We start from the raw sequence: 25,602 nt of genomic DNA, 5'->3' as shown, positions 1-25,602 counted from the left end.
GGAATAATCACGAATGTCTCCATAGAGACGTTTCAGAGATTAAACTGAAAAGAACAGATACTACACTTGATCTAAGCCAAAAGGCAAAGAGAGCTAAGGAGAAAAGAAGAAAAGAAAAAAGCGAAGCTTTCAGGCGGGCAGACGAGATTTTTATACCCCTCCCAGCGGGCGGTCAGGGTGCACAGTGTGTGGGTACGGCAGAATTTACCGGCCAATGTGAGACTCTCTGTCATGGTCCGAGCGCCCACACCGCAACTTTGTGATGAAGTACGTACCTCAGGCACATACACACACACACAGTATATAATATATGACATGTAGATGGTTCATACCTTCTTTCTGAGGCATAAATCGTAAAAGCATTCACCTCGGATGTGCAAGAGAATCTTATGGAAGGAAGAATAGAAAAAAAACCCCCAAAGAGAAACAGAGAAAAGAAGAAGGAAAACCAACGGGTGTTATTTGTCCACGGTGGTTATGTATGTGTGTCATGCTCCAAGGCACATCATTCACTTTATTATTACTGTGTTTCCTGCATTGAAAGAAGAACGGCTATGGTTTCCGACGTCACTCCACAGAGAAGACCCTGTACTCGTACATGTAAGTTTGTCGCATGCCCATCATGACGCTCTCCCTTTTAGAACTCGGGTTTCACGACGGAACAGAGAAAAGAAAGGTCAGTTATGTGATATGTTTTGATGTTTTGAATACAAGACGACGTCGTCATATCACCCAATGAAAGTTCAACTACCAAAAAAAAAAACAGGGAAGCGCATAATGAGGCTTGCCATGTATCACGAGATATTCAGAGCAGGACAATGTCTGTACAACATGGCACTAAGTTCATTTTCGCATCGTGAAAGGAAAAGAATAGATCAATATGCACACATGACTCCGTTGCCTACATCATCTTATCGGGAGAAGGGCAAAAGAAGAAGAAGAAGAAGAAGAATAAACTATTTCAAACAAATCATCAGGAGAAAGGAGACGACTCATATCTTTTTTATCTCTTCTTTCTTTTCCTTTATTCGTCAAGTCATATTACAATTGAGATTCTCCAGATACGACAGGAACGCAAACCGCCCAGTCACAATATTCATTTCCCCCCTTCCCCCCCCCCCCCCCAAAAAAAAAAAAAAGAAAGGATTGAAAATGGCCGAACCGATCCCATGTCTTCACTGCGGTCAACTCTACCCTGCCTCTTGGCCTGACAACTGCACCTCCTGCGGTTCTCTTCCCTGGTCAGCATGCAGGCATCCCGCCTGTGGGAAATATCCGCCCATCAAGCATGTTCCTGACCAGTAAGTTTACTCTTGGTGTTCCCCTCCCTCACACGCTCCCCCATTCTAGTGAAATAGGGCAGCCGGAGAGAAGGGGGGAGGGGGGGGGGAGGGGGAAGGAATAGTAACTAACTAATCTATCTTGTGTCTATCCTGTTCAGTACAGGTTCGGCCCAGAAATGAGAAAGGACATCAACTGCTGTTTTTCTCTTTCAGAGGGTGAGAGGGTAGATGATGAGCTTGGGAGTTGCTCGCAAGACTCCATGTTGATGGAAAGAACGGGGAAACAGAAGAGAAAAAAAAGGAGAGCAAGCAGATGATGCATTCCACCTGTTGTTCACGTAGTTCCATGAGGGGGAACTGGTGAGAAGGGTCAAGGACAAGAGAGAAAGAGAAGAATGAACGGCAGACGAGGGTAGAGATCGAGATCCCGGACTATGAATTCAACTCTTGATAGTTTCATGTCCTGTTTATCGTGACAGGATCCTATTGCCCCCTTCCCCTTTCGTTTGCGCGTCCATCCGCATTCATCTTTCTCTCATGTAGATTTCCTTGGTACACGGCAGCAAGGTAGTATAAGAACAGGAAACAAAACTCCATACTTAGCCTGAAGTGCGACAGCAAAAAAAAAGAAGAAAAAAACCAGCAAAAAAAAAAAAACGCCATCCTTTATTATGATGAGAAGAGGAAAAAAAAGTCTCTCCCGTCCGGCTGTTCCGGCTGTTCTGGTTCTTAGCCCTCGACCAGTTCACCCTCCTCACCTTCTTCTTCGTCCGACAACCTGGGACGTTTATCAGCCCTGCTGTGGTCGTCACCCTCTGCTGGTCCTTCAGCCTCCTTTCTCTTGGCAGGGGAGCGCGGAGGCTGTTGAGGCTGCGAGGAAGATGCCGCCGCCGCTGCTGCTGTCAGACCTCCTCCGTCTGGCCTGGGGGGAAGGGGGCTGCGGCTCCTAGTCCTCCTGTCAATGTCCATCGGGGTGGTGGCCGGGGCGGGGGCGTCCGAGTCGGGTTGGCTGATGATGGCCTCGGCGCGGCGCCTGGATATCTCGAGGTCAAAGGCTGGCGAGGGCAACGATGGGTTCTGCTTCCTAAGCGGGTTCTCCGTGTAGAATTGGCGGATCACGTCGATGGCCTTTGCGCAGCGGGCCTCGTTCCCCTTCAAGTACCGCCACCAGGGCTGGCCGTTGACGTCGTCGATGCGTTGTCCCGTGTGGACGCTGGCGAAGAAGATGGCCGTCAGGGCCACGTCGCGCGCCTCGACGAGGAGCGGCAGCGCCGTCAGGCACGCGTCGTTACAGAAGGCCCACGCCGCTTGCCGGAGGTGCTTGTTGTGCACCAGGTCCAGCTGCTCCAGCAGCTCAAACAGGTGCCGATACGGGTTGTCAATCATCAGGTCAAACGTCAGCTGCTCCAGCATGATCTCCTCGTACGTCAGGATGCTGTCCCTCCACCGCCAGTATTCCTTGCTCTGCTCGTCGATTATGAGCTTGGCATTCTTCTGCGCCACCTTGGCCACCGCGATGATGATGTCCTTCGTCTTTCTGCAGTTCTCCTCGACCTTGTTGGCGAGGAAAAGGGCCGTTGCGGCAATATTCTGTTTAGGGAAAAAGAGTCAGTCCCGATTCCTTGTCCCTTGTCGGACGGAGAACCCACATAGTGATGGATACCAGTCTTCTCATGCATACTCCAGCGCATGTAGAATCGGTGGAAGAAGACACCGGCAACCCAAAGCGTTATCTGTGGTAGGTCGAGCATCACGCCAGCCTGGTAGATGAAGTTGACGCCCTTTGCTCGGCGCATCCTCTCCTCCGAGGGCGCCACGCCCTCGAGTATGGTCGGCGTGCTATTCACCTCTTCCGTCGAGAATGACCACTGATTCAGCAGGGCAGGTGGTGTCTGAGCGCCTGAAGGCGCGGGCGACTGTCCACCTCCGGCGGCGGCGGAAGAAGTGGCTGTGACGGGATGGGCGGCGGCACCGTGCGCCCGCGGAGGCGACGTGCGCGCGCTGTGCTGGGGTGGTGTCGGTGCGGCAGGAGGAACATCCTGCTGCGGAAGTAGGTGCGGCTGTCTCTGACTGTTGCTCGGCGAGGGGGACCGAGGTCTCTCCTGGCTCTGGGTCTGGCGGTTGGCGGGAACCGGGGGCTGGTAGCCTTCGCGTGGCGGCCGGTATCGATCGATGCTCGCCATTATCCTGACGTCGTCGTGTCGAGTCAGGTGTGATGGGGGAGGGGAGGAGGGCGACGAGTTAGCTGCTGTCGCGCTTCATCTGTGGGCGCGGTATTCGCTGTGCTGATAGCCCAGCCTGGTTTGCCCTCAAATTGAAGCTCTAATTATGATATTAGCGGTCGTGCGAGGAGCCAACGGAGACAAGAGGATGGCCGAAGTCAAGGTTGGAAAGGTCAGGTCCGATATGGGTTTGACGTTTGACGTCGCCCGACTTGGTCACCTGACCACGCTCCCCGCGTCCCGCCAAGACGGCGCGCCGCTGCTTTAAAATACACGGTCGGCCACAAATGAGCGACCACCGTCTCTCTGAGTGCCTGTAATGATATGCGCAGCATTGTGTTATAGCCCCGAAAGGGTGGAAAAGCTTCTTCTTGAATTCGTAGTGAGGGCTGATGTCTAGTCTTTACTGTACGTGATGACTACATGTATTGACCATTCTGAACGCTCTATGGCGATGATAACCGTGTAGCGTTTGGCTCCGAGAGAGACAAGATGCACATCGCACCCCAAAAGAGGCAGTACCTATTACTCTACTGCTACTGGAGGCTAGTTATGTCTATATGTGCATGTACCGACATTTGAGCTTGAGCCTGGGTATCTTGCCATGTTCTCCCTCCAGATAGATAGATATATATGTATATATATTATGCTTCTTCTTCTTCCTTCCACCCTCCCCCCCCCCCAACAAAAAGAGGACCGATGGCTCTTTAAAATGACTCCCCATCATTGCGACCCCACAGCTTAACGGTCCGATCGTGACCGCCGCTGACAATCCATTTTCCGTCCCTGCTGTAGTCGACGCTGGCGACGGGTCCGGTGTGGCCGCTGAGTGTTTGGACGAGGGTCCAGTCATCTGCGGAGAAGATCTTGACGTTGCGGTCGAATCCGGCCGAGACGAAGAAAGTGCCCGACTTCTTGGGGACCTGGGCGCCCTTGTCGTCTGTGGCGGGGGGCAGGACCCCCTCGAGGGGATCGTCCAGGCCCTTGAACCATCGCATGTCAGAGACGGCGCTGGAGTGGGCGCCGATGCCGCCGGTCCTCTGGACCTTGCGGACGTCCCAGCACTTGATCCAGCCGTCTGCGGATCCTGAGAGGACGCGGTGGCCGTCGGAGCTCCAGTCGAGGGCGTGGATGGGCTTGATATGGCCGTCGAGGTGGCCGTCGAGGATCATGACGGTCCTGCCGGACCGGAGGTCCCATATCCTTCCTATGCTGTCGAGCCCGGCGCTGGCCAGCAGCGACCCGTCCGTGTTGAAGCTGACGGCGTAGACGCCGCGCGAGTGGCCCTCCTGCAGCAGCACCTCGGAGGTCGTCTCCACGTCCCACAGGCGCCACGACGTGTCGTCCGACGCCGACGCCAGGTACCGTCCCGAAGGGTGGAACTCGACGCGGCACACCCTCTGGGTGTGGCCCGAGAGCGTCGACAGCGGCGTGTCCTGGTTGAGCGACCAGAGGTGCACGGAGCCCTCGGCACCGCCAGAGGCCAGGTTGACGGCGTCCGGGGACACCCCCTTCTCTGGAAGCGTCGCCCCCGGGAACCACGAGAGGCCGCTGATCTTGCTCGTGTGCCCGCGGTACGTCCTCTTCTGCTCCAGGCTGGGTATCTCGACCAGCTTGACCTGCCCGCCCCAGTTGCCCACAGCCACGGCCTCGCCATTCGGCGATATCCTCGTCATGCTCACGTGACGCTCACCCACCGTCTGACTGCCCTGCAGCTCGAACCCCTGCAGCCTCTCCTTGATGTTCTTGCGGAACTTGACGTGCGTCCGCAGCGGTATCGACGACTCGGCCTTTTGGAAGGCCGTCCTCCGCTTCGCCCGCGGCAGCGAGTACTCGGCAATGTTCCTACGCGCCCGCAGGAGTTCGGCGCCACCCCGCGAGTAGAATTCCTCCTCGGCCTCGTCGTCCTCGTCATCCTGACGGCCCTCGTTTGCGTCGGCCATCTCCACGTCGCCCCCATTCTCCAGACCGGCCATCTCCGCCTGGATGGTCAGGAGCTCGCGCAGACGGTCACGGCGTTCGGCGGGGCCCTCGCCGAACAGCGTCACGGGCTCGCCCATCTCCCGCAGCCTTGCGCGCACGCGCCCGTCGTCGGTAGGCACCGCCATGCCGGCCGCCAGGCGTTTGCGGTTGAACTGGTTCATGATGGCCGACGCCTTCTCCGACCCGGCCAGGGGCATCTCATAGTCGTGGTCCTCTGGAAGGTCCTCTAGGGCCACGCCTGCCGGCGGTGAGGCCTCCTCCACGTAGGCTTGTCGCGACGGGTGCATCATCTTGGGCGAGCTTCAGGTTGCTGTCTAGGAAGGGAGTATGTTGAGGCTGGACGTGATCGCTCTCGGAGATTCTGAAACATGTACCGGGAAGCAATTATCGACTCGGTTCGATGCGGTGAGGATCCAATCGTGAGCTGGCACGGGATGTCGTATTATCGTAATGGCGGACAATTATTATCGTCTTGGAGGTAGTTGATCGACTTTTTTTTTTTTTTGCCTGTCCCGTTGCTTGTGACGCGCGCCGCAAAGACAGCCCGAGATTTAGCAAGCTGCTTACCCTGCTGCTGTACAGGTTGCGCGGTACACATTCGGTGACGGTGGTTCGTTTGGCCGACAGCAGCCAAGCGCGGGTGTTGGTAGTCTGCTATACATGTACAGATTATGAGTATGTACATATAATCATGTACATTTAACAATACATCGGTACGGAGTACAGGCCTATATTACTTCTATACTTGGGGGGGTCTGAGGCCTAGAGGCCTGTTACGCAGGGGGGGGGGGGGGGGGGGGGGGGGGTCTGAGGCCTGCTGTTGCGCGCCCGTGGTCCCCCCATGCTGAGAGCGTAGAACCTGCACTAGTTGCTGCCCGATATGGAAGCCGCCCGCGGCTACGACATGAAATAACAAGTACGTCAATGCGCATATCGATACGTAATGATATGATAATAAAGCGACGTAGTATTCGTAGTATTAGCTGGTCTGATTGCAGTATCAAACTATCAATATTCATACCTGGATGCTGATTACTATCTTAACCCCGTAAGCCAAGGAGGACGAACGCCCAACCATGTCATGATTACGGGGTTCCGTCGTATATGCTCGTAATATTCTCACCTACCTGCTGTCCATTGCGGAGTAAGCCTCCGTTACGGCGTAGAGGGTAGAAAGGGAGCTGTGATCACGACTTGTAGAAGGGGGTATGTGGTAGGGGCCACGCGACCAAGGAGCCCAGCTGGATCACGTACGTAACATTCACCTGGCATCTGTAAGGCACCGGGACGGGGGGCCAAAAAAAAAAGTACATGTAGAGAAAGATCTCGTTGGAAGATCGGGAGAGATGATTTGCGCCACGCATCTGATGGGTGCAGGGGTTAAGATAAGTAAGTGTGTAGGCCTGTTAAAATCTTGGACGGCTGCCCCAGGACCGCTGTAAGGCTTTAGCATGGGGCTGATCCATCACTGAAGTCGGAAGCAGTATTAGCGCCCGCAGGTGTCATCTGGGGCTAATTGTGCCGTAACTTGGATTGCATTCGCTGTAATACTCGTATCATTTAGCGGCCCTAGGGGTCCAGACTTTTTTTTTTCTTCCCTCTTTCGTCCCACTGTCCACTGGCCGCCTGTCAGCAGATAATAATGGGTGGATGGATTGTGCGTGCACAGACTTTGAATTTTAATAATTTTTTTTTTTTCCATTTCTCCCCAGATTTACGGTCCAGCGCACTTCCCTTCTCTCCTCCTGTTTCTTCTTTTCTGTTTCACCATCTTCCTCCTTAAACCAAGCGGTAAGCCACAACTGCCATCCCTGGGGATCGAAACCACAGGGAAACTAACCCTTCATCACCAGAACAAGTCAGAGAGCCGCTCCCCCAATGCCTATACGAAAGTCCACGACCGTCCGCACATCCTTTTTCCGTTACCAGATGCGTTTTGCTAGCAGCCACTACGATATCCAGCGCCGCTACGAATTTGAGCCTCGCGCTGATCCCGAGCGCCGTCGTGGAGCGCCTTGAAGAGTTGGCTCAGTTCCCGGATCCGAGCACTCTTGATCGTCCGAGACGTCTCGTCCGAGTCTGTCGAGAGCCTGCTGTGCACATCCGTACACACACACACACGTACCGGAGCACGGCCGCCCTCTGTCCCATCTCCGTCCCAGGGAACCACCACTTGCCTGTACCCCAGCGTCGTGCAGCTAGCCGCGATGATGAAGAGCAGCCCTCCAACCGCCCGCAATACCGTGCGCGGCTTCCAGCCCACACCGGCGCCCTCTGGCGATGAGGATTCCGACTACGGTGCCTCCGAGACGCCTTCGCGCCGAAAGACCCACCGGGCCCAGGGCCGTGTCGACGATGTCGTCAGCGCCAACTGTAGCCCGTCCCTGCGAGCTACCTCGTCACCCAAGGTGTCGGGAATTGCCAAGTTGCGTGCCCAGATGGAGCCGCTGAGCCTGGAGGACGGTGTCCGTTCCGCCCCCATGTCCCGTAACAGCAGCTTTCAGAGGCGCCCTGACGTCGATGGCCGCCTCGACGCCGACAGTCGCCTGTCCAGCATGGCCGGCACCGGCAGCGAGGCCGGAAGCGACGGCTCCGTGAACGGTTCCGCCAGCTACGAAGTCTGCCTGGAGCACGACTTTGTGAGCGAGGGCCTGCGCGGCGAGGGGAACGGCGACCTGAACCCGTCGGTCGGCGAGCGCACGGACAACATCAATCGCAAGATGACGTCGGACGATTTCGAGCCGCTCCGCTGCCTCGGCAAGGGAACCTATGGCACCGTGGTCCTGGTCAAGCAGCGGTCCACGGGTCGGCTGTACGCGCAGAAGCAGCTCAAGAAGGCGTCGTTGGTCGTCAAGAAGAAGCTGATTGAGCAGACCAAGACGGAGAGGCAGATCCTCGAGTCGGTCAACCGGCACCCGTTTGTCGTCAACCTGTTCTATGCCTTTCAAGACCACGAGATGCTGTATCTGATCCTCGAGTATGGACAGGGCGGAGAGCTGTTCACGCACCTCAGCACCGAGAAGATGTTTTCCGAGGACGTGGCGGCCTTCTACATGGCCGAGATGATGCTGGCCCTGTCGCACCTGCACAACAACCTGGGTGTCGTGTACCGAGACCTGAAGCCGGAGAACTGCCTGCTCGACGCCGACGGCCACCTGCTGCTGACCGACTTCGGCCTGTCCAAGGTGTCGGCCGAGCCGACGGACGGCTGCAACTCGTTCCTCGGCACCGTCGAGTACATGGCGCCCGAGGTGATCCTGGGCAAGGAGTACGGCCGTGTGGTGGACTGGTGGTCGTTCGGTGCGCTGGGCTATGACCTGATGACGGGAAACCCGCCCTTCCGCGGCAACAACCACGCCAAGATCCAGAGCCACATCGTCAAGCAGAAGCTGGTCCTGCCCTACTTCCTGAGCGCCGACGCAAAGGACCTCCTCACCCGTCTCCTGCGCAAGGAGCCTTCCAAGAGGCTCGGGGCCGTCATGCCCAGGGACCTCCAGATACTCAAGAAGCACCGGTTCTTCCGCAAGATTGACTGGGAGAGGCTGGAGGCCCGCGACGTGGACCCGCCCATCCAACCCATGATCACCGATCCTGAACTGGCCGAGAACTTTGCTCCCGAGTTCACCGAGCTGTCGATGGGTCCATTGATGGCCTCCAAGGACGACGGCGGCCACCCGGATGCCTCTGGTATCGACGCCAATGACGCCAAGGACGACCCATTCGGTGGCTTCAGCTTCGTCGCTCCGTCGAGTCTCCTGAACGAAGCTTGCTTTCCTCAGGCCGTTTGATCTGAGCCTTTTCCTGCTTGGGGGGGGGGGGGGGGGGGTTTGTCATGAGGGGAAAGGGAGAGCGGGTGGGATATTGTCTCTGATTTGCCATGGCTTATTATACAGGTAATAGTANGGGGGGGGGGGGGGGGGGGTTTGTCATGAGGGGAAAGGGAGAGCGGGTGGGATATTGTCTCTGATTTGCCATGGCTTATTATACAGGTAATAGTATTATTACAAGCCCCCCCTCCCCCTTTTCTTCTTTTTTTTCTTCCTTTTTTTTGTTTTATTTTTGTTGCTTCGCCTCAGAGAATTACGCGTTTTTTCTTCGATCTTCCCCTCTTGAGGCTTAGACAAGCCATAAGCACTTGATATGTCTTCTTTCTTCTTTCCTTTTTCTTCTCCCTTTTTCCACGAAAGAAACAGAAAAAGAAGAAGAAGAAGGAAAAGTACAGCTTGGTATTTGAAAGAAATGGTGAGACTATGACAACATGGTTGGAGCGGCGTCCAAGTATCATGACGAAAGACTCCACCCCTTGAAAATCTAGATCCTGCAACGTCATATCCCGACACTCCAGAAAGGCAACGTGAGTCAAGAGAACAACAACAACAAACATCTCAAGACTTTTGGCCGTTGCTGCCCTCCATTATCCATGCCATATATGTGTGTGTGTGCGCGTGTGTGTGAAATGTCACGGGGAGGGAAGAGAACTGATGATGAACCAGGTGGGATGGAGGAGGTGGGATTGAAGAGGAGTTCCCGAGTTACATGCTACACATATGCAGGGCGCCGTCCGAGTTTTCCTGATATGCTGTGTGCCTAGACATACTCCGCGGAATGTGGGATGAGATTCCTCATTTCCGACGACGTGGTCGGTCCGGCGGCCGCCTCGGGAGGCAGTGCCGTGATCATCGCCGTCAGAACTGCCAATAATACCTGCACTGGATATTCAAAAAAAATTGTAATCCAACTTCGAGCCATTATACGTACATACGTGTACATGGTAGTATAGTATGTCGGCTACCGCTCAAGGTACCCCCGGAGGGGGGGGGGGGAGAAGCATGTTCTAAGTCATAACATGGTTATATCATCGTACAACCTGACATGCAGGCCCGTCTGAGCCCCGATATATCGTGTGTTTCGAGACTTTGCGGAAAAGAAAAGCGCACACCAATCCTCCGATCATCTTTCTTGGCAAGCCCCATCCTCCTCATCCTCCTCCTCCTTCGTGGTCGTCCCTGGGCTCTTGCCCACCCCCCCTTCCCCCTTCTTCTTCCTTGTTTTTTTGAGGCCCCCAATCAAATGGCGTGTATTTGTCTAGTCTGTGGATGGAAGCTGTTTTTAACAAATGAAGGAAAAAGAAATAAAGAAAAAAGAAAAAAAAAAGAAAGGTGGTTGAGTGAGGTGGAGATGAGAGGGAAGCGAGCCTCCGCTTCCCCGATAGGACCCTGCACCTGCTTCGGTCCCCGTGTGGGAGGGGTGCGTATGTGTATTAGATCCCAAGAAAGATGGAGAGCAGGTTGTCTCGGGATGCGGTCGACTGACGGGATGGACATGAGGGGGGAAAGTTGTCCAGTATAAAAGGGTGGGCTTTGGTCACGTCTCTTGATTCCATCACCAAGGCCAGGGAGAGACATCTCTTCACTGTTTTTCCATTGTTCGAGACCAGGCAGTTTTGCAAGAAAGAGATCCAGAAGAAGATAGCAATGGTCTCGTCACGTATACGAGCGGGAGCCGCTGTTCTGGTAGCCAGTCTCTGTAAGTTGGGATGTCCCCCCACCCCCTTTCCCCATCCACTTACACACACAACCCCGTATTCTGATACCCAGATAGACATGGGAGACGTGGCTGTCGCGGCGGTGGCATCCTATGAAGAGAGCGGTATCCGGTTCCGCTGGGGCGTCCCCTCGGAGTCCGTCGACTCGGCCGACTCCGGCAGCCTATACTTTAGCATCGATGCGCCCGTTACCAAGTCGTGGGCCAGCTTGGGTATAGGGAGCGGCATGCGTGGTTCGAGCATGTTCCTCGTGTACACGGACGGGAAGGGAAACGTGACGCTCAGCACCCGTTTGGGAACGGGGCACAGGATGCCTCGGTACGCGAGCGACTCCGGCGCTACCCTGGTGGCCGGGTCGGGCGTTCACGACGGCAGGATGGTGGCCAACGTGCGGTGCAGCGGCTCCTGCTCCTCGGGGCTCGACCTCGGCGGCACCGACAGCTGGATCGCCGCGTGGGTGACGGGCGACGCCTTGGATACCGACGATATCGAGGCGCCCATCAGCATCCACGACGGCGTGGGTATATTTGACGTGGACCTGTCCCAGGCCGGCATCGCGTCCGACTCCAACCCGTTTCTCGGCGGAAGTACGGGTGATAGCGGCGATGACGATACCGGTGCGGTCACCAGCGGTGGTGGAGGCCAGGGAGGAGGGGGAGGAGAGAGCCACAAGACGATGGTGTCCGCACACGGCTTCATCATGTCCGTCGCCTTCCTCATCTTGTACCCCCTCGGTGCCATGGTCATGCCCCTTTTCGGAAAGTGGATTGCCCACTCTGCCGTGCAGATGGTCGCCTACCTCGCCATGTGGGCTGGTTTTTCTCTGGGGATAGTCATTTCTCATGGATTGCCGGTGAGTGACGTATATGGTCAAACATCTATCCCGTGACGAGAAACTGGAGAATCGTCTCTGGCTGACCCGTATTCGGATCAGCTCTTTTCCTCACCACACAAGGGCCTGGGCGTCATCCTCGTCGCCCTCTTGGGCCTGCAGCCGGCCTTTGGCTGGCTCCATCACCGACATTTCCTCAAGAATCGGCGTCGCGGACTCGTCAGCCACGTGCACATCTGGTACGGCCGGGCCCTGGTCCTGGTGGGCATGGTGAACGGTGGGTTGGGTCTGCAGATGGCCCACGAGGAGCCGGGCGGTGGTCTCGTCGTCGCCTACTCTGTCGTGGCGGGGGTCATGGCCGCGGCCTATCTGGGCGCCGTCGGCATCGGAATCCTCAAGAGGAGGAGGACCAAGGCCGAGACGGATTCGCTGGGACAGCCGTATGTGCACGTTGCCGAGATGCACGAGGCATAGAGAGAGAGTGGCCGGTCGGGGGTTGACTTGCCTTCTTCTTCCGCCTTGGTCTGGAGTTGTAAAGATATCAAATCATTCTCTACAGGCAGTACATGTACCGACTGCCTGACTCGCTGACTGCGTGAGCCCAAGCCGATCCTGAAGATGATGCCTTTCCCTATCTTCAATGTTTTCTCGATGACTGCTGACTGCTCGGTGACTGTTGATGAGTAAGTGACAGGGTTAAGGCAGGGAGTGGCAGTGAAACCCAATAATTAAAGGAACAACAGGAAGGAGCAGCAAGGACTCAGGAGGCACTTAATACCTACAGGCTAGAGGCTACAGGCTACAGCCCATCCTGCCACCATTACTGCTTGGGTATTAATAGTAACTTGCCGCCACATAAGCAAGCGCCCCTCCTCAGCTCCTGCCCGGAGCGTGTTACATACATGTAGCAAGTCTCTGACTCCCTCCAGGACTGCACCTCTGCGCTTTGCATTTTATTCCATTTGTGGTTATCTTGCTTATTGCAGAAATAAAACAGAGTTTTTTCTCTTCTTCTCTGTTTTTTCTTCTTCTTTTCTTCAAAGGCAACACTAGAAATTCAGAAACTGATATTCCTCTTTGACTCATCTCGCTCCGAGGTTTCATTTTTTTTTTTTTCACTCTTGCAGCGGATAGGATTTAATTCTCTTTTTAGGTTCAAGTTCCTTGTTTGTTGCACATCCGTCCACTGTGCTCCACCTATATTGCCACCGGAGGCGGCGCCCTGGAAGGGGTTTTTTTTTTTGCTTCTATTTTTTTTTCTTTTCTTTTTACTGCTCTCTATTATTACAATATTTCTTTTACTGGGTTATCTCGCTCTTCTCTTCTCCCTTTCCCTCCCTTCTTCTCCCACTATTCTTATATTGTTTATTCATCTCCAGTCCGCCTTCACTTTCTTCACCGTCATCACCATAATTGTCACTATAATCATCACTGTCGTCATCACCGTCATCATCGCCATCATCATCACCAGCATCACCACCACTGCCATCTCCGGTTCCAGAGGCAAACCTGACAATCCTCATCGACACCATTTACCTGTGGGCGAACTTCGTCTAAGCCAACAAAAAGGAGTCCACATACACGCACCATATAAACTCACTCCCACACGACTGTGCTGGTAGCTCTATCAACGCCCCCCCCTAAGCCATGACCGGCTCCGAAAACCCTCAGGCCAATAACCCAGGGGGCTACGATCTACTTCGAAGGGCTACACAGGCCATGATGTCGAGGTACGTTTGTTTCTGATCTTGTCTCTCGTCTTGTCTATCCCGTATTGCTTTCCATCCATCATCCCTCGGTCTTACTTTTTTTTTCCTCCTTTTTTTTTTTTTTTTTTGCGGCTCTGCTCCTGCCCCTCCCACCCCTCACAGCCTTCCCTGTCTTTTCTTTGCCGGGGGCTGGCTCTCAAATCATCATCACCAGCCCATTCATTCATTCATTCATTCATCCTTCCATCCAAACAAGCTCAACCTCCAAATCCAAGGTGGACGAGGGGAACTGCTGCCAAATTGGCCTGTGACGTTCAGTCTTGTCATGACACCGTCTTTGCCATGTTAGATCGAATAACGCTGTTAGACCTGCGGGGTGGCAGCCGCGGGTTTGTCATGGATGAGGAAATGATCACTGCTCTCTCTGCCTGTTCTTCTGCCCTCTCATTCCACAGCCATGGAACGTCATGTCTCGATCGGGTCTAGTGTACCTGGTCGGCTGTATACCTGGGTTCCTTGGGTTTCTGGAGATGGCGAGTCCATCACGAGTTCCCCAAGACCCTGCGGATCCATCATCCATCCCGCTCTTCCCATCGTCGTGCTGTTGCTCGGTCAATCCACGCGTTGCAAGTGCACGCCAGACGAACTGTGCGGGTGTGGAGCGGTGATGTGGTCCCACCAGAAGCCGCTGGCTGACTCTTGGTCTCGGTGTGTATGCATCATAACCAGCGTCATGCTTTGTTGCATGGTCCACCACCAGCGGGAGACATGTGGTCGTCAGCTTGGCTCTGGTCATCAGGGACGCTCTGGTGACGCTCAAACAGCGTTCAGCCGTCAACACAGCTGAGATGGTCCGTCGTTGCAAGTACAGAGTAACGAGCTACACACGGCTCCTCTCTCTCTCTCTCTCTCTCTCTCTCTCTCCCCCCCCTTCCCCCCTCCGTCTAGAGCCGTCTCCACCATTGCGTGAGCTTAGCGGTGGCGGCCAGAGGCGGTCGATAAGGCGAAAAATCATTCACTACATGCCCCGACCGGGTGCTAGTAGGCTACCCTCATTATTTCCCCACTTGGCGGTCTCTCTGGGCTCTCTGGTTTTTCCGGCCTTACTGGACTTCCTATTTTGGTCCGCTCTCGGAGAAGCCTTCATCTGCGCTCCCAACTGGTTGACCCTGTACCCGGGACTCTCCGCACCGTCTTGGACGTCGCTACTGCCCGGCATTCATTGGGAGAGTGTCTGGAAAGACTATCTTGTGCTGTTGCAGACCATTTGGTGCCAGCTACCAGTTCGGTGATTTAACATTATCGGTCCATCGCAACTCTCACTCTCGAGCCTCTTCTACCTCCCACTTATTCACCTGCCCCTCCCTCTTTGGTCCGTTCTTGGCGGTCATGATGAACTAGCGTTCCCACTTCTTTCTCGCCTCTTCTCCTTCCCCGCGCCAATTCCCTGCCTGGCCCCTTCTGTCTTTTTGCCCAGGCATGCCACTTCCACTTCTGCCCACCAGCTTCTGCCCACACCAGGCTCTGCCCACCAACAAACCTCTCTGACTCCGACACGACAGAGAGAGAGAGAGAGAGAGAGAGAAAAGACGTCGATCCTTCTTCACACTACTATTCCAATCTTGCCTTCCCCAAACTAACCTTCCACCACCGCCGCCGCCGACTGGCCTGCCTACTTCTCTCCTCACTTTTCGCTCTTCTCTCCGCTTGCCTCTGTGCTTGCCTCTACCGACAATGCCCGATGTTGACCGAATCAATAGGACTTCCTCCGAGGATGGCGGCGATCAGATTGGCTATGACGCCCCTCAGTCCGGTGCAGCCACCCCGCAACCCGATCTTCGGGACAAACGTCTGCCGGGAATCATGAGCTACTTCAGCCAGGTTCGTCGAGATGCTCCTACTCCCCACGCTGCCGAGACCACCTCTCCTTCATATTTTGCCCTCAAAACTCCTCCCGCCGCCTATGCCGAGCCTTTCAACTGGCCCACCCGAAGGCACATGGCCTCTCGCTCGGCCGATCTGCAAGCCACCGCTGCTCCCCCCACCACCACAATCACAAATGCTATACCCACAATGATGAGGGCGGCGCCGTCCAGTCGACCCTCCAGTCGACCGCCCAGCCGACCGCTTAGTCGAGCGCCCAGTGGCGCGAATCTGAACCTGAACCTGAACCTGAACCTGGCCATGACCTCCGGTCCTGCCGAGGAGGGTTCCTCAGATCATCTCCAGGCAGGCCAGACGTCCTCATCAGGGAGAGACCCCGGCCTCGTCCGCCATTCATATTTCCTCACTCCTCCCACTTCCCTACCCTCATCATCCGTCAGCTCTCCCGTGCAAGAGCGCAGGAATCCCTTCTGGTCCGTCGGTCCTGCCGGCGCAGCCCTGAGGGATACTGACATCATGCCCCCACCTCCTGTTTCTTCTTGCTCGACTCCTGGTCTCGAGAAGTCGTCTCGGGAGGACCCCATCATCACCACCACCCCTCCTGATGCACACGATGGCGGGGACGACGGTAGGCTTGCTGGTTGGAACCCCTGGCAGGGCTCCAAGAGCAAGAGCATGCCCAATAGTACCCGAAACTCCACCTCTGCGTTTCGTCCCCAGACTCCACAACCCGGCAAGACCGAGGCATCTGGTAGATGGTATACGCTTGAAGGACTCAGGGAGCTAACTCGTGGCTTAATCAAGAGCGGCCCCCCTACCCCGACAAGAGCCCTTTCGACCGCCCAGCCCTCCCCCCATGCAGAGAATCATGACCTACTCGGAGCCGGCAAAGGTCAAGGTCGCAGTGGCAGCAGGAGCGTCAGCAACGACGATGGCGCCGAGCCGAGTGGCACCCAGACCCCCCGCGGCGGCGTCATCGGCACCGGTCCAACAGCAGCAACGTCGTCGGCCTCGACAGGTGCCCAGGCCCCCGCACCCAAGGGGAAGCTCACCATCAAGATACCCGAGGCCCGGGGTCTGAGGAAGAGCCGCGACCCCTATCTCATCGTAGTCTTCCAGCGCAGCGAGCTCATATCTGCCAGCCCCCGATCCATGGACGGCGGCGAGACCCTCAGCCCCGCCCCTCCCACGCTCGGCGGCGGCGTCCCCATACAGCGCCAGGGAAGCGACAACGGCCCGCCTCCAATGTCCATACCCATGCGCAGCCGCCAGAGCAGCAACACGAGCGTCACCGACCACAGCAACGTCCGCAGGCCGTCGCGCGTCTCCTTCACGAACCCGAAATGGGATGCCGAAGCTGTCTTGTGAGCTCTCCTCCCCCCCCCCCTCTCCTTCCACCGATCGAGGCAAGCTAACTCCGAACCTTGTAGCGACGTTGTCGATTCAGACATGGCTGTTGGCATCTCCGTCTACGATCACACCGTCAGCGGCGAGGAGTTTCTGGGATACGTCAATTTCCAGGCATCGCAGGAATCCGACGAGGCTGTCAAGGGATGGTTCGCCCTGGAGGGACACGCCGATACCATGGCGGAGAACGCGCCCATGGGTGAGATCTATGTCGAGGCCCACTACCAGGGATCGGAGAAGAAGCACTTTGGACCCAGCGACTTCCAGATTCTCAAGCTCATCGGGAAGGGCACCTTTGGCCAGGTGTATCAGGTGCGGAAGCGCGACACGAAACGCATCTACGCCATGAAGGTGCTGCAGAAGAAGGTGATTGTGCAGAAGAAGGAGGTGGCACACACGGTCGGCGAGCGAAACATCCTGGTGCGGACGGCCATGGCAGAGTCGCCATTCATTGTGGGACTCAAGTTCTCCTTCCAGACGCCGTCTGAGCTGTACCTGGTCATAGACTACATGTCTGGCGGCGAGCTGTTTTGGCACCTGCAGAAGGAGGGCCGCTTCGACGAGAAGAGGGCCAAGTTCTACATTGCCGAGCTCATCCTGGCCATCCAGCACCTGCACAATAACGACATTGTATACCGCGACCTCAAGCCCGAGAATATTCTGCTCGACGCCAACGGCCACATCGCCCTGTGTGACTTTGGCCTGTCGAAGGCTAACCTGACCAACAACGACACCACCAACACATTCTGCGGCACGACCGAGTACCTGGCCCCCGAGGTGCTGCTAGACGAGTCTGGGTACACCAAGATGGTGGACTTCTGGTCCCTGGGCGTGCTGGTTTTCGAGATGTGCTGCGGGTGGAGCCCCTTCTACGCCGAGGACACGCAGCAGATGTACAAGAACATTGCCTTTGGCAAGGTGCGCTTCCCGCGTGACACGCTGTCGCAGGAGGGCCGCAACTTTGTCAAGGGCCTGCTGAACCGCAACCCCAAGCACCGTCTGGGCGCGACCGACGACGCCGAAGAGCTCAAGCAGCACCCCTTCTTCGCTGACATCGACTGGACTCTGCTGTCCAAGAAGCTCATCACGCCTCCCTTCAAGCCCAACCTAAAGTCAGAGACGGACGTGTCGTACTTTGACCCAGAGTTCACGACGGCCCTCGAGCAGAACGGCTCGCTCAACGAGCGCGCTGCCGCCCTGGCCAGGGGATATGCCGCTAGCACGCCCCTATCCCCCTCAGTCCAGGCCAACTTCCAAGGTTTCACCTTTGTCGACGAGAGCGCCCTGGACGACCACATGCGCGACCGCCTCAGGATGAACAATGACGACGAGGACATGGACGATGCGCGGGGTGCGCGGGAATCCGCAACCACCGGAGAATCCGGAGACCATGTCAACAATGACGACGACTGGGACAACCTCGACGATATTGACCCGAGAAAGGCGAACAGGATGAGTGGAATCATGAAGGGTAGTCCTCATGATGATCAGATGGTTGGCGGGTCACATTTCGACCCGTAAAGAATGCCTCTTTTTTTTCTTTCTTTTCTTCTTTCTCGATCTGGTTTAGGCCTTTGTTCCTTTTCACATGGTCTCATCTCATGGCTTTCTCTTTTTTAATCTTTCTGGCCTCTTACTTTTTTTACTCCCCATACCTACTACATGCACTACAAGTATTACAACAACGACGACGACGACGACAAATCGCAGCGGCGTCTTTTGATTAATTCGGAATCTCTGTTCCTTTTTGGGGATTCATCTCCATGGGTTGTATATAAGAGGCAAATTTGTTACGCGCGCTCTCTGCCCCCCCCCCCCCCCCCCCCCCCCCCAGTTTCGAATCTACTATGATATGAAGACGATATGGTAATGCATGGACGTTTTTGACGACGGAGTTTTTATATTCATTCTTGTTCCTTTTCCGTTTACAGGGGTGGCATTTGCATTGGTCACACTGGCCTGACGTTTTTGACCCTTTCTTTTCCTCCCCCCTTATCGAAAAGAAAACAAAGACGGACAGGCCCCAAGGGAGTTTGGTTGGGGTTTTTTTTTTCAAATGTAATTCAACACCGACTTCTTGTCTCAACTGTGGGTGTATATGTGTACATCGAGTGATGCGTTGGACTACGTATACTCTCCCACTCTCGAGGTTGCCGTGTTACATGACGTAAAAAGGTTCAAGAAGGAAAACACAGATACCAAGCAATATGAACAAGTGGACAGAGTAGAAAAAAAATTGGGGAAAATAATAAAAAGTTGTACATAGGAGCAAACCACTCATGTTGGTTACATCCGTCTTTGCCGTGAGCTTGTCTGTCTTGTTTTGTCTGGGACAAGGTAAATAAAAAAAGACAACATCTCTGCTTTTTGAAGAGAGATCTCTCTCCTCCGATCCATCAATTCCCCTTTCTCCCCGCTTGTTCGCTTTGTAAAGAAACCCGACGTATATATATTTTCCAGCCACAGTGTCCCTCCTTATTCCTCATCAGGTTAAGAAGAGAAAAAGGACAGCACTTAGTGAGCCTTACCCTCCTCGACATCCTCCGTCTCGAGCCAGTCGGGGATCTCGGCCTGGGCGCCGTCAACAGAGGCAGAAGCATCTTGACCCTCAATCTCGACGGCCATGCTCTCGTACTCCTTGAGGGAGCCGGCGAGGTCGGCCTCCTCGGGGGAGGTGGGGGTCTGGGGGGCGGAGAAGACCTTGACGTGGGCGTCGGCATCCGAGGCCTTGACGACGGGGGTCTTGTACGACTTGAGCTCCTTCAGATAGAGCTCCTGAACGAAATCGGCTAGGGATCATTTGGTGCGTTAGCAACGTTCAGCCTCTAGCGATGGTGGGTTGTGCCGCTTTTTTTCTTTTTTTTTTCCTTTGAGATCCCGGTGTCTCTCGCCTAATCTGGTCGGATAGCATGGTCGTAGTTCGGGCGAATGGCAGGCCATTTCGGAAGGAGCAACGTTGAATCCATTGAACTCGTATGAATAATCGTGGTGATTGGCGAGAGGAAATATGCGTCGACAAGAAAAAAAACAGAAGTCGACCTGAGAAAGAAGAGAGCGAAGGAATGAGGTCGATCGAAGAGTTTATGCGTTGACGTCGGTTCTGGTCGGTTCTCCGAGGACCAGGGGGGGGGGGGGCGACGGGCGACGGCGGACGAAAGAGCGGCAAGAGCATTGACAGAGAAAAAAAAAGGCACCAGAATCCCATCGTCCAGACTATCGCTTCTTACCTCTCCGAGAGACAGTGGGAGCAATGAAGTTCCTGGCCTGGTTACCGGCACTGCGGCGGGTGACGGCGGCGACGACGGAGCGAGCGCGCTAAATAAATCTTTTGGTCAGTTCCATCATGGACGAAGGACAGAGAGGACGACGAATACCAGCATACCGTAGCTCGGGTCAGCTGGTTGAGCATCTTGGGCGAGAGGAAATAATTCAATTGATTGAATTAGATGAGGAAGAAAGTTGTTTCCCGAGAGGAGGGGCGTCAGTCGGAGCGAAAGGTGGAGGGAGGGTGGCTGGCGTAGGAGAGATTAGCTGAGGCTTTTGTGAAAATCGGGAGAGAGACCTGTTTAGCCGGCTCAAGCAAGGTTGGGGAAGAGCATGTTGGTGCCTCAGGTGTTTTTTTTTTTTTTAGTTCTTCTGTTTTTTTTTTGGCTGCTGGGCGGGTGCACGGAGTTAGTTGGGTGGAACCGGTGGAACTGCTGGGTAGCTCCTTCCCACTTCCTCAATTCCCCGGATCCTTCTTATGGCTTGGAGAGGTGGCACGTGACTTTGAAATAGGAACTTCAAAGAGAAGATACGCACAACATCCCGAACAAGCAAACTGGCCATCGGTTCCACCCAATACGGTAGTAAATCGGTCATAACGCTGTCGGATCTGCTGTTTCGTAGTAGATGTATCTGTGAACTCATCGTGTGTGGATGACTTGCTTGTTCATGTAGGAAAGAGGTTTTCTGATAGGGATTCCTAAGATATGAGGGAAGGTCGTAGCCACCGAAAGGAGGACTCCCTTTCAGAAGTCTTCTCCACAAAGGAAGGAAAGTAAAAGAGGGGGGAGAGACCACTGCACCGTGGTACTATGAATTAACGGTATTATACGAGACTAAACTTTTATCCATATCTATATATATATATATATATATATAATATGAAACATCCTGATATGCTTCGAGAAGAGATCCTACCGCTTTGGCAGCTCTCAGCATATAACCTCCCAGTATTATTGCATAGTAGCAGTAGCATCCGAGTTGCAAAGTACCCTGTATCCCATTACTCCAATGCTGCACATCATCTCTCGTGATGGATGATAGCCGTATGTTGCCTGAATGAAGAAGGCCCGATAATCACTCCTAGGGTACGAAGTACTTGTGGATTCCTCACCGTCCCTCAGACAGTCGGGCTTCACAATCCTCTCCCATGTCCGACTCGTGTCTCCGTGATGGCGCGGTTCATGGCGCAGTGAGGACGCCTGATACCGCGCAGAGATTGGAAGACGGGTGAGCGAACGAACGCGTGGCTATCGTCGACTGGCTGCTGAAAGTGTCGGGCTGGGTATGAACATATTCTAGGATTTGAGGAGAGGTATCGGGAAATAAAGGCAAGGGGACTGGACTGCGGAATACAAATTGGACACGGCGGAAGTGCCTGGACATGTCTCATATATGTACGCAGATATATTCATGGATGGCTGGCCCAACACCATGCGATCATGGAAGGTCATGTAGTTCGTAACGTCTTTGAGTGGCTGTCAATATCAATGCTTAGATACCAATTCGCACGCGTACTTTTCATGCAAGCCACCTGGTAGTATACCGGTACTCTGGCTGGCTGACCGTGGGCCTCATGCGTCATGAAGATGACGGCGATGCAGGGTTGCGTTCACGGAAGGGACATACTCCTGGCCCGATTCCAGCGGTCCAACCTGAGCGCTCTCCTCTTCCTACACCAATACTTGGAATGCCTATTGAATCTTCTTGACGGGGACTCCTTCGTATCCATTGACCTTTCCATAGACCCAGCTGAGCCCGATAGATGATCCCGTGGAGAGGAAGGCGGCAAAGGTAAAGAGGAGAAGACGCTGAGGTGTCGACAGGAGCGCAAAGATGGGATAAGGGTACCTGCACACGGAAACCTGGTCAGTCTCACTCAATATTGACCGCCACTCGGTCACGATGTGTAGAGGACAGCAAGAGTGTTGGAAATGAAGAGGGGAAAGTATGGAAAGAGAACGCAACAAAAAAAAACAAAAAAAAAAAAAAAAAAAAAAAAAGGGGGGGGGGGGGGGGGGGGGATGAAGGAAGAAGAAGAGAGAGGAAGAGGAAGGGACAGGGACGCACCATCCATTGTGGCTAAAGCAATGCTCGACCCAGATCCAGTAGGCCGACGCCAGCGAGCCGCTCAGCGCTACGACGCCATACGCAGGCACGGTCCACGGCGGGCTGAGCAGGACAAAGTCGGCGGCCAGCAGGACGGCGGGCGCGAGGTGGAAGCCCATGTCGACAAGGAGGGGGAGCTGGAAGTCGCCCTCGACCAGCAGGGTGGGGTCGATGAGGTACAGCCCCCAGTACAGGATGGCGACGACGACCTCGACGGGCGCGGCCAGCACGGCGACGACGTTCTTGGCCCGGAAGAGGGCCGGGGACAGGGTCAGGTCGGCCAGGGCGGCCAGGGAGAAGGCCAGCAGGGCGGCCGAGAGCCCCAGGATGGTCAGGAACTGGAAGTGCCACCCGTAGGCGTCGGCGATGGGCACGTCCCACGTCGTCAGGAAGTAGAAGTTGTAGCTGAAGCTGGCTACGCCGGCGAGGTGCAGGGCCAGCGAGACGGTCGGCGACGGCGATGCCAGCCGCTGGAGCGGGTGCTGTCGGCTCATGGTCACGATGCGGTTGAGCTGTTAGAGGGCGGGAGGAGAAGGATTGAACGATGGGGATGACGCAAGCCATCCAGGCCATCGCCATGTGTAGCCTGTATGACAACGGTATCTACTATTACGGCGGATATCCAGTGACAGAGGGACCCGGCGGCATAGCGGGTCGACAGCACCTCCGAGGCCCTCAACGGCACTGTGACATGCTAAAAGTCTGACGCGTAGAGCTCTCGGGCCACTATTACGAGCGGCAATACTGCATATCACTGCTAACCTGTAATCTTTGCTCGTGCACTAATAACCTGCCTGTACGGCGGAAACCCGGTTATTACCATCAGGGGTAATTGGTTCTATTCTTATTTTTATTTTTTTTCAAATGGGGGTTTTCCCTTTACTTCTTCTTTTTTCTCTTCACATTCCTTCCAGCCCAACATTTCTTAAACGTCATCACATCCAGCAACACTCTGCATAATTTTGGCGTGCGTCCCCTGCGCTCTTATCGTCTCGCAACTTGTGGGAGTGCGTGCGTGTAGGCGACGCAAGTACTACCATGTGAGATGCTACGTCAGCGGTGTATGCGTTCTACAACGACAGATCAACGAGAATCTTGACCTGCGTCTCTCTGTCCTTGATGAGAGACTGGAAGCCGCGCTCGACGAGGTCCTCCAGCTTGATCTTTGAGGTAATCATACCCTCGGGAGCAATCGCACCTATACCCAGCAATAGTGGCACGGTCAGCGCTCAACCCTGACTGAACTCGCCTACATCGATGTGTGTGTATTCGTAGGACAGTACTGTCGAGACTGTGCTCACCCGTGCTCAAGCCCTCAATGACAGATGCAAAGTCCCTGTCCCGGTAAGCGAGAACCGACTTGTAGGCCGTCTCCCTGAAGGTCAACCAGTTGGGGTTGAACGAGACGCCCTTTTCCCAGATGGCCACGTTGATGATGGTGCCAAACGTCTTGACGGCGGTGCACGCGCACTCGATGCTATTCCCCGGCTGTCAGCCAGAATCTCTGCTCTGGAGACCCAACCCGTCCTCGAGCAGAGTGCATACCTCTGGGGGACCCCGGCACAGTCGATGGTGACGTCGGCGCCCGTCCCGTTCGTCTTCTGGTTGACGTCGGCCACGACATCGGTATCGGTGGGGTCGACCACCCACTTGGCGCCGAACTGGGCGGCGTAGTTGCGCCTCGCGGCCGCCACCTCCGAGACCATGATGTCGGTGACGCCCTTGGCCCTCAGGCAGAGCACGATGGCGAGGCCGATGGGCCCGCCGCCGATGACGAGGACGAACGAGTCGGGGTCCAGGTCGGGGGCGGCCTCGATGGCATGCCACGCCACAGAGAGGGGCTCGACCAGGGCGCCCAGGTGGAGCGGCACGCTGTCGGGGAGAGGAAACACGCGGTCCGCCCTGACGCAGACGGCGTCGCTGAGCCCTCCCCCCTGCCCGCTCAGGCCGACGAAGCCGACGGTGTGGCAGATGTTGTAGGCTCCCACCTTGCAGGCCGGGCACTCGCCGCACACGATGAGCGGCTGGACCGTGCACTTCTGCCCGACCTTGAGCTTGTCCACTCCGGGCCCGACCTCCTTGATCGTACCGGAGAACTCGTGGCCCAGAGTGACGGGAATGGTCTCGCCCGTCACCGGGTGCGGGTGCGCCGGACAGAATGTAGGTCCGCCCAGGTACTCGTGTAGGTCTGTGCCGCAGATGCCCACAAAGGCCGGGGTGATCTGGTTGATGGTATCCCACTCTTCATCATCAGTAACCAAGGACCCTACCAACGCAATCTTGAGCTAGGGTAGGTATCATATGCCGACACTGACCTTTACCTGTCCTGCCTGGACAGTCGGCTCTTCAATCTGCTCTACTCTCACGTCCCCTACACCGTGGTATCGTGCGGCTCTCATATCGTGCCCTTATCCGGCCGGTGATGACGAGAAAAACGTGCGCGCGTGTGTGCGTGTGCGTGTGCGTGTGTGTGTGTGTAGACAGAGGGGAAAGGCTGTGGCTGACCAAGGGAAGCAGGGACCAAAAGAAGAGAGGACGTATCAGTTCTCAACTGGCTTCATTATATATACATATATATATATATATATATCATAGATATACTAATCGCAAAACGAAACGGTAGGCCGTAAGGTGGAGAATCGGAGGCGTTGAAATCGGAGCCGCTCCTGCACTCCTCTTTTGCTGCGGGCCGCAAGCCGCATCCCCCCGGTGGACACACTGACAAGGCGAGTCAGACCACCTTACCACGCTCTCTCATTGTACAGTACGGCTGTGCTCTACCCACGCAGCTCTCCCCGCGCCGAGCTGAGGTTTCCCTCGACAGGATCAAGGTGGCCATGTAGTCTGGCGGCGAATCACCTGCCATTATGCTTCTTCCAGTGTCTGATGCAACATGGAAAAAGGTTCCCTCCCCTTCCTGTTCAGCAATACTACCAAGGTGCTACGAGTGGTGCGACATCGATACGGGGTGCTCTGAGGCACCGGAGGCTCCTCTTTCCCCTCCTCGTTGTCGGATCCACCTTCGCATTAATTCCGAGAGATGACGTCCCGTTGTCGGTTGTCGTCGGAATCAATATCGGTTGAAGATTTCCGGGTTACGGGGCTGCTGTTGGCCAGACTTACATGTTATGTGCTAACTCCTATTCATGGCCGTTCCAGTATAAGTGATCTGTCCATGTGTATAGAAACAGCTCCTGAGATCCCCAACACAGGTTCCCTGGGGTCTTGCAGAGATCCATACTCGGGAAGTTTTCAAGAAATCGCGCTCCGACCTATCACGCCATCTTAGCCATCTTGCCAGACTTGCCTTGCCTTGCCAAGCTGACATGGAAGAGCCGCACTTGTCCAGTTCGAGTCGCCAGCG

At 55.3% G+C, this 25,602-nt stretch overlaps 9 protein-coding genes across 9 annotated transcripts; 4 read left to right on the top strand and 5 right to left on the bottom strand.

Annotated features, from left to right (window-relative positions):
* Positions 1-2,012: 2,012 nt before the first annotated feature.
* On the bottom strand, positions 2,013-3,466 carry GMORB2_5737 (uncharacterized protein; the record flags this gene model as incomplete). Its single annotated transcript, XM_035467707.1, has 2 exons — positions 2,013-2,873; positions 2,933-3,466. 2 exons carry the CDS (start codon positions 3,464-3,466, stop codon positions 2,013-2,015), a joined length of 1,395 nt encoding a protein of 464 aa, XP_035322673.1.
* Positions 3,467-4,212: 746 nt separating this feature from the next.
* Positions 4,213-5,778, bottom strand: GMORB2_5736 (U4/U6 small nuclear ribonucleoprotein PRP4; the record flags this gene model as incomplete). Its single annotated transcript, XM_035467706.1, has 1 exon — positions 4,213-5,778. The coding sequence occupies one exon, from the start codon at positions 5,776-5,778 to the stop codon at positions 4,213-4,215; it is 1,566 nt and encodes a 521-aa protein (XP_035322672.1).
* A 1,917-nt stretch (positions 5,779-7,695) lies between these two features.
* Positions 7,696-9,276, top strand: GMORB2_5735 (uncharacterized protein; the record flags this gene model as incomplete). The annotated part of the gene is made up of 2 exons (XM_035467705.1): positions 7,696-8,127; positions 9,199-9,276. 2 exons carry the CDS (start codon positions 7,696-7,698, stop codon positions 9,274-9,276), a joined length of 510 nt encoding a protein of 169 aa, XP_035322671.1.
* A 1,815-nt stretch (positions 9,277-11,091) lies between these two features.
* On the top strand, positions 11,092-12,339 carry GMORB2_5734 (uncharacterized protein; the record flags this gene model as incomplete). The annotated part of the gene is made up of 2 exons (XM_035467704.1): positions 11,092-11,886; positions 11,968-12,339. 2 exons carry the CDS (start codon positions 11,092-11,094, stop codon positions 12,337-12,339), a joined length of 1,167 nt encoding a protein of 388 aa, XP_035322670.1.
* Positions 12,340-15,308: 2,969 nt separating this feature from the next.
* Positions 15,309-16,826, top strand: GMORB2_5733 (uncharacterized protein; the record flags this gene model as incomplete). The annotated part of the gene is made up of 1 exon (XM_035467703.1): positions 15,309-16,826. The coding sequence occupies one exon, from the start codon at positions 15,309-15,311 to the stop codon at positions 16,824-16,826; it is 1,518 nt and encodes a 505-aa protein (XP_035322669.1).
* An 81-nt stretch (positions 16,827-16,907) lies between these two features.
* On the top strand, positions 16,908-18,386 carry GMORB2_5732 (uncharacterized protein; the record flags this gene model as incomplete). Its single annotated transcript, XM_035467702.1, has 2 exons — positions 16,908-17,064; positions 18,106-18,386. 2 exons carry the CDS (start codon positions 16,908-16,910, stop codon positions 18,384-18,386), a joined length of 438 nt encoding a protein of 145 aa, XP_035322668.1.
* A 993-nt stretch (positions 18,387-19,379) lies between these two features.
* GMORB2_5731 (F-type H+-transporting ATPase subunit h) lies at positions 19,380-20,274 on the bottom strand (the record flags this gene model as incomplete). Its single annotated transcript, XM_035467701.1, has 3 exons — positions 19,380-19,654; positions 20,093-20,180; positions 20,248-20,274. 3 exons carry the CDS (start codon positions 20,272-20,274, stop codon positions 19,380-19,382), a joined length of 390 nt encoding a protein of 129 aa, XP_035322667.1.
* A 1,549-nt stretch (positions 20,275-21,823) lies between these two features.
* Positions 21,824-22,732, bottom strand: GMORB2_5730 (FAR-17a/AIG1-like protein; the record flags this gene model as incomplete). The annotated part of the gene is made up of 2 exons (XM_035467700.1): positions 21,824-21,980; positions 22,200-22,732. The coding sequence occupies 2 exons, from the start codon at positions 22,730-22,732 to the stop codon at positions 21,824-21,826; spliced, it is 690 nt and encodes a 229-aa protein (XP_035322666.1).
* Positions 22,733-23,308: 576 nt separating this feature from the next.
* Positions 23,309-24,523, bottom strand: GMORB2_5729 (Alcohol dehydrogenase GroES-like domain; the record flags this gene model as incomplete). Its single annotated transcript, XM_035467699.1, has 3 exons — positions 23,309-23,436; positions 23,522-23,715; positions 23,784-24,523. Coding segments are annotated over 3 exons (1,062 nt in total), but the record flags the coding sequence as incomplete, so codon positions are not given.
* Positions 24,524-25,602: the final 1,079 nt, after the last annotated feature.

The sequence above is a fragment of the Geosmithia morbida genome (genome assembly GCF_012550715.1).
Source record: "Geosmithia morbida isolate 1262 chromosome Unknown scaffold_4, whole genome shotgun sequence".
NCBI lineage: Eukaryota > Fungi > Ascomycota > Sordariomycetes > Hypocreales > Bionectriaceae > Geosmithia > Geosmithia morbida.
The sequence above is the reverse complement of the archived record's forward strand: the minus strand, read 5'-3'. Positions and strand labels throughout refer to the sequence as shown.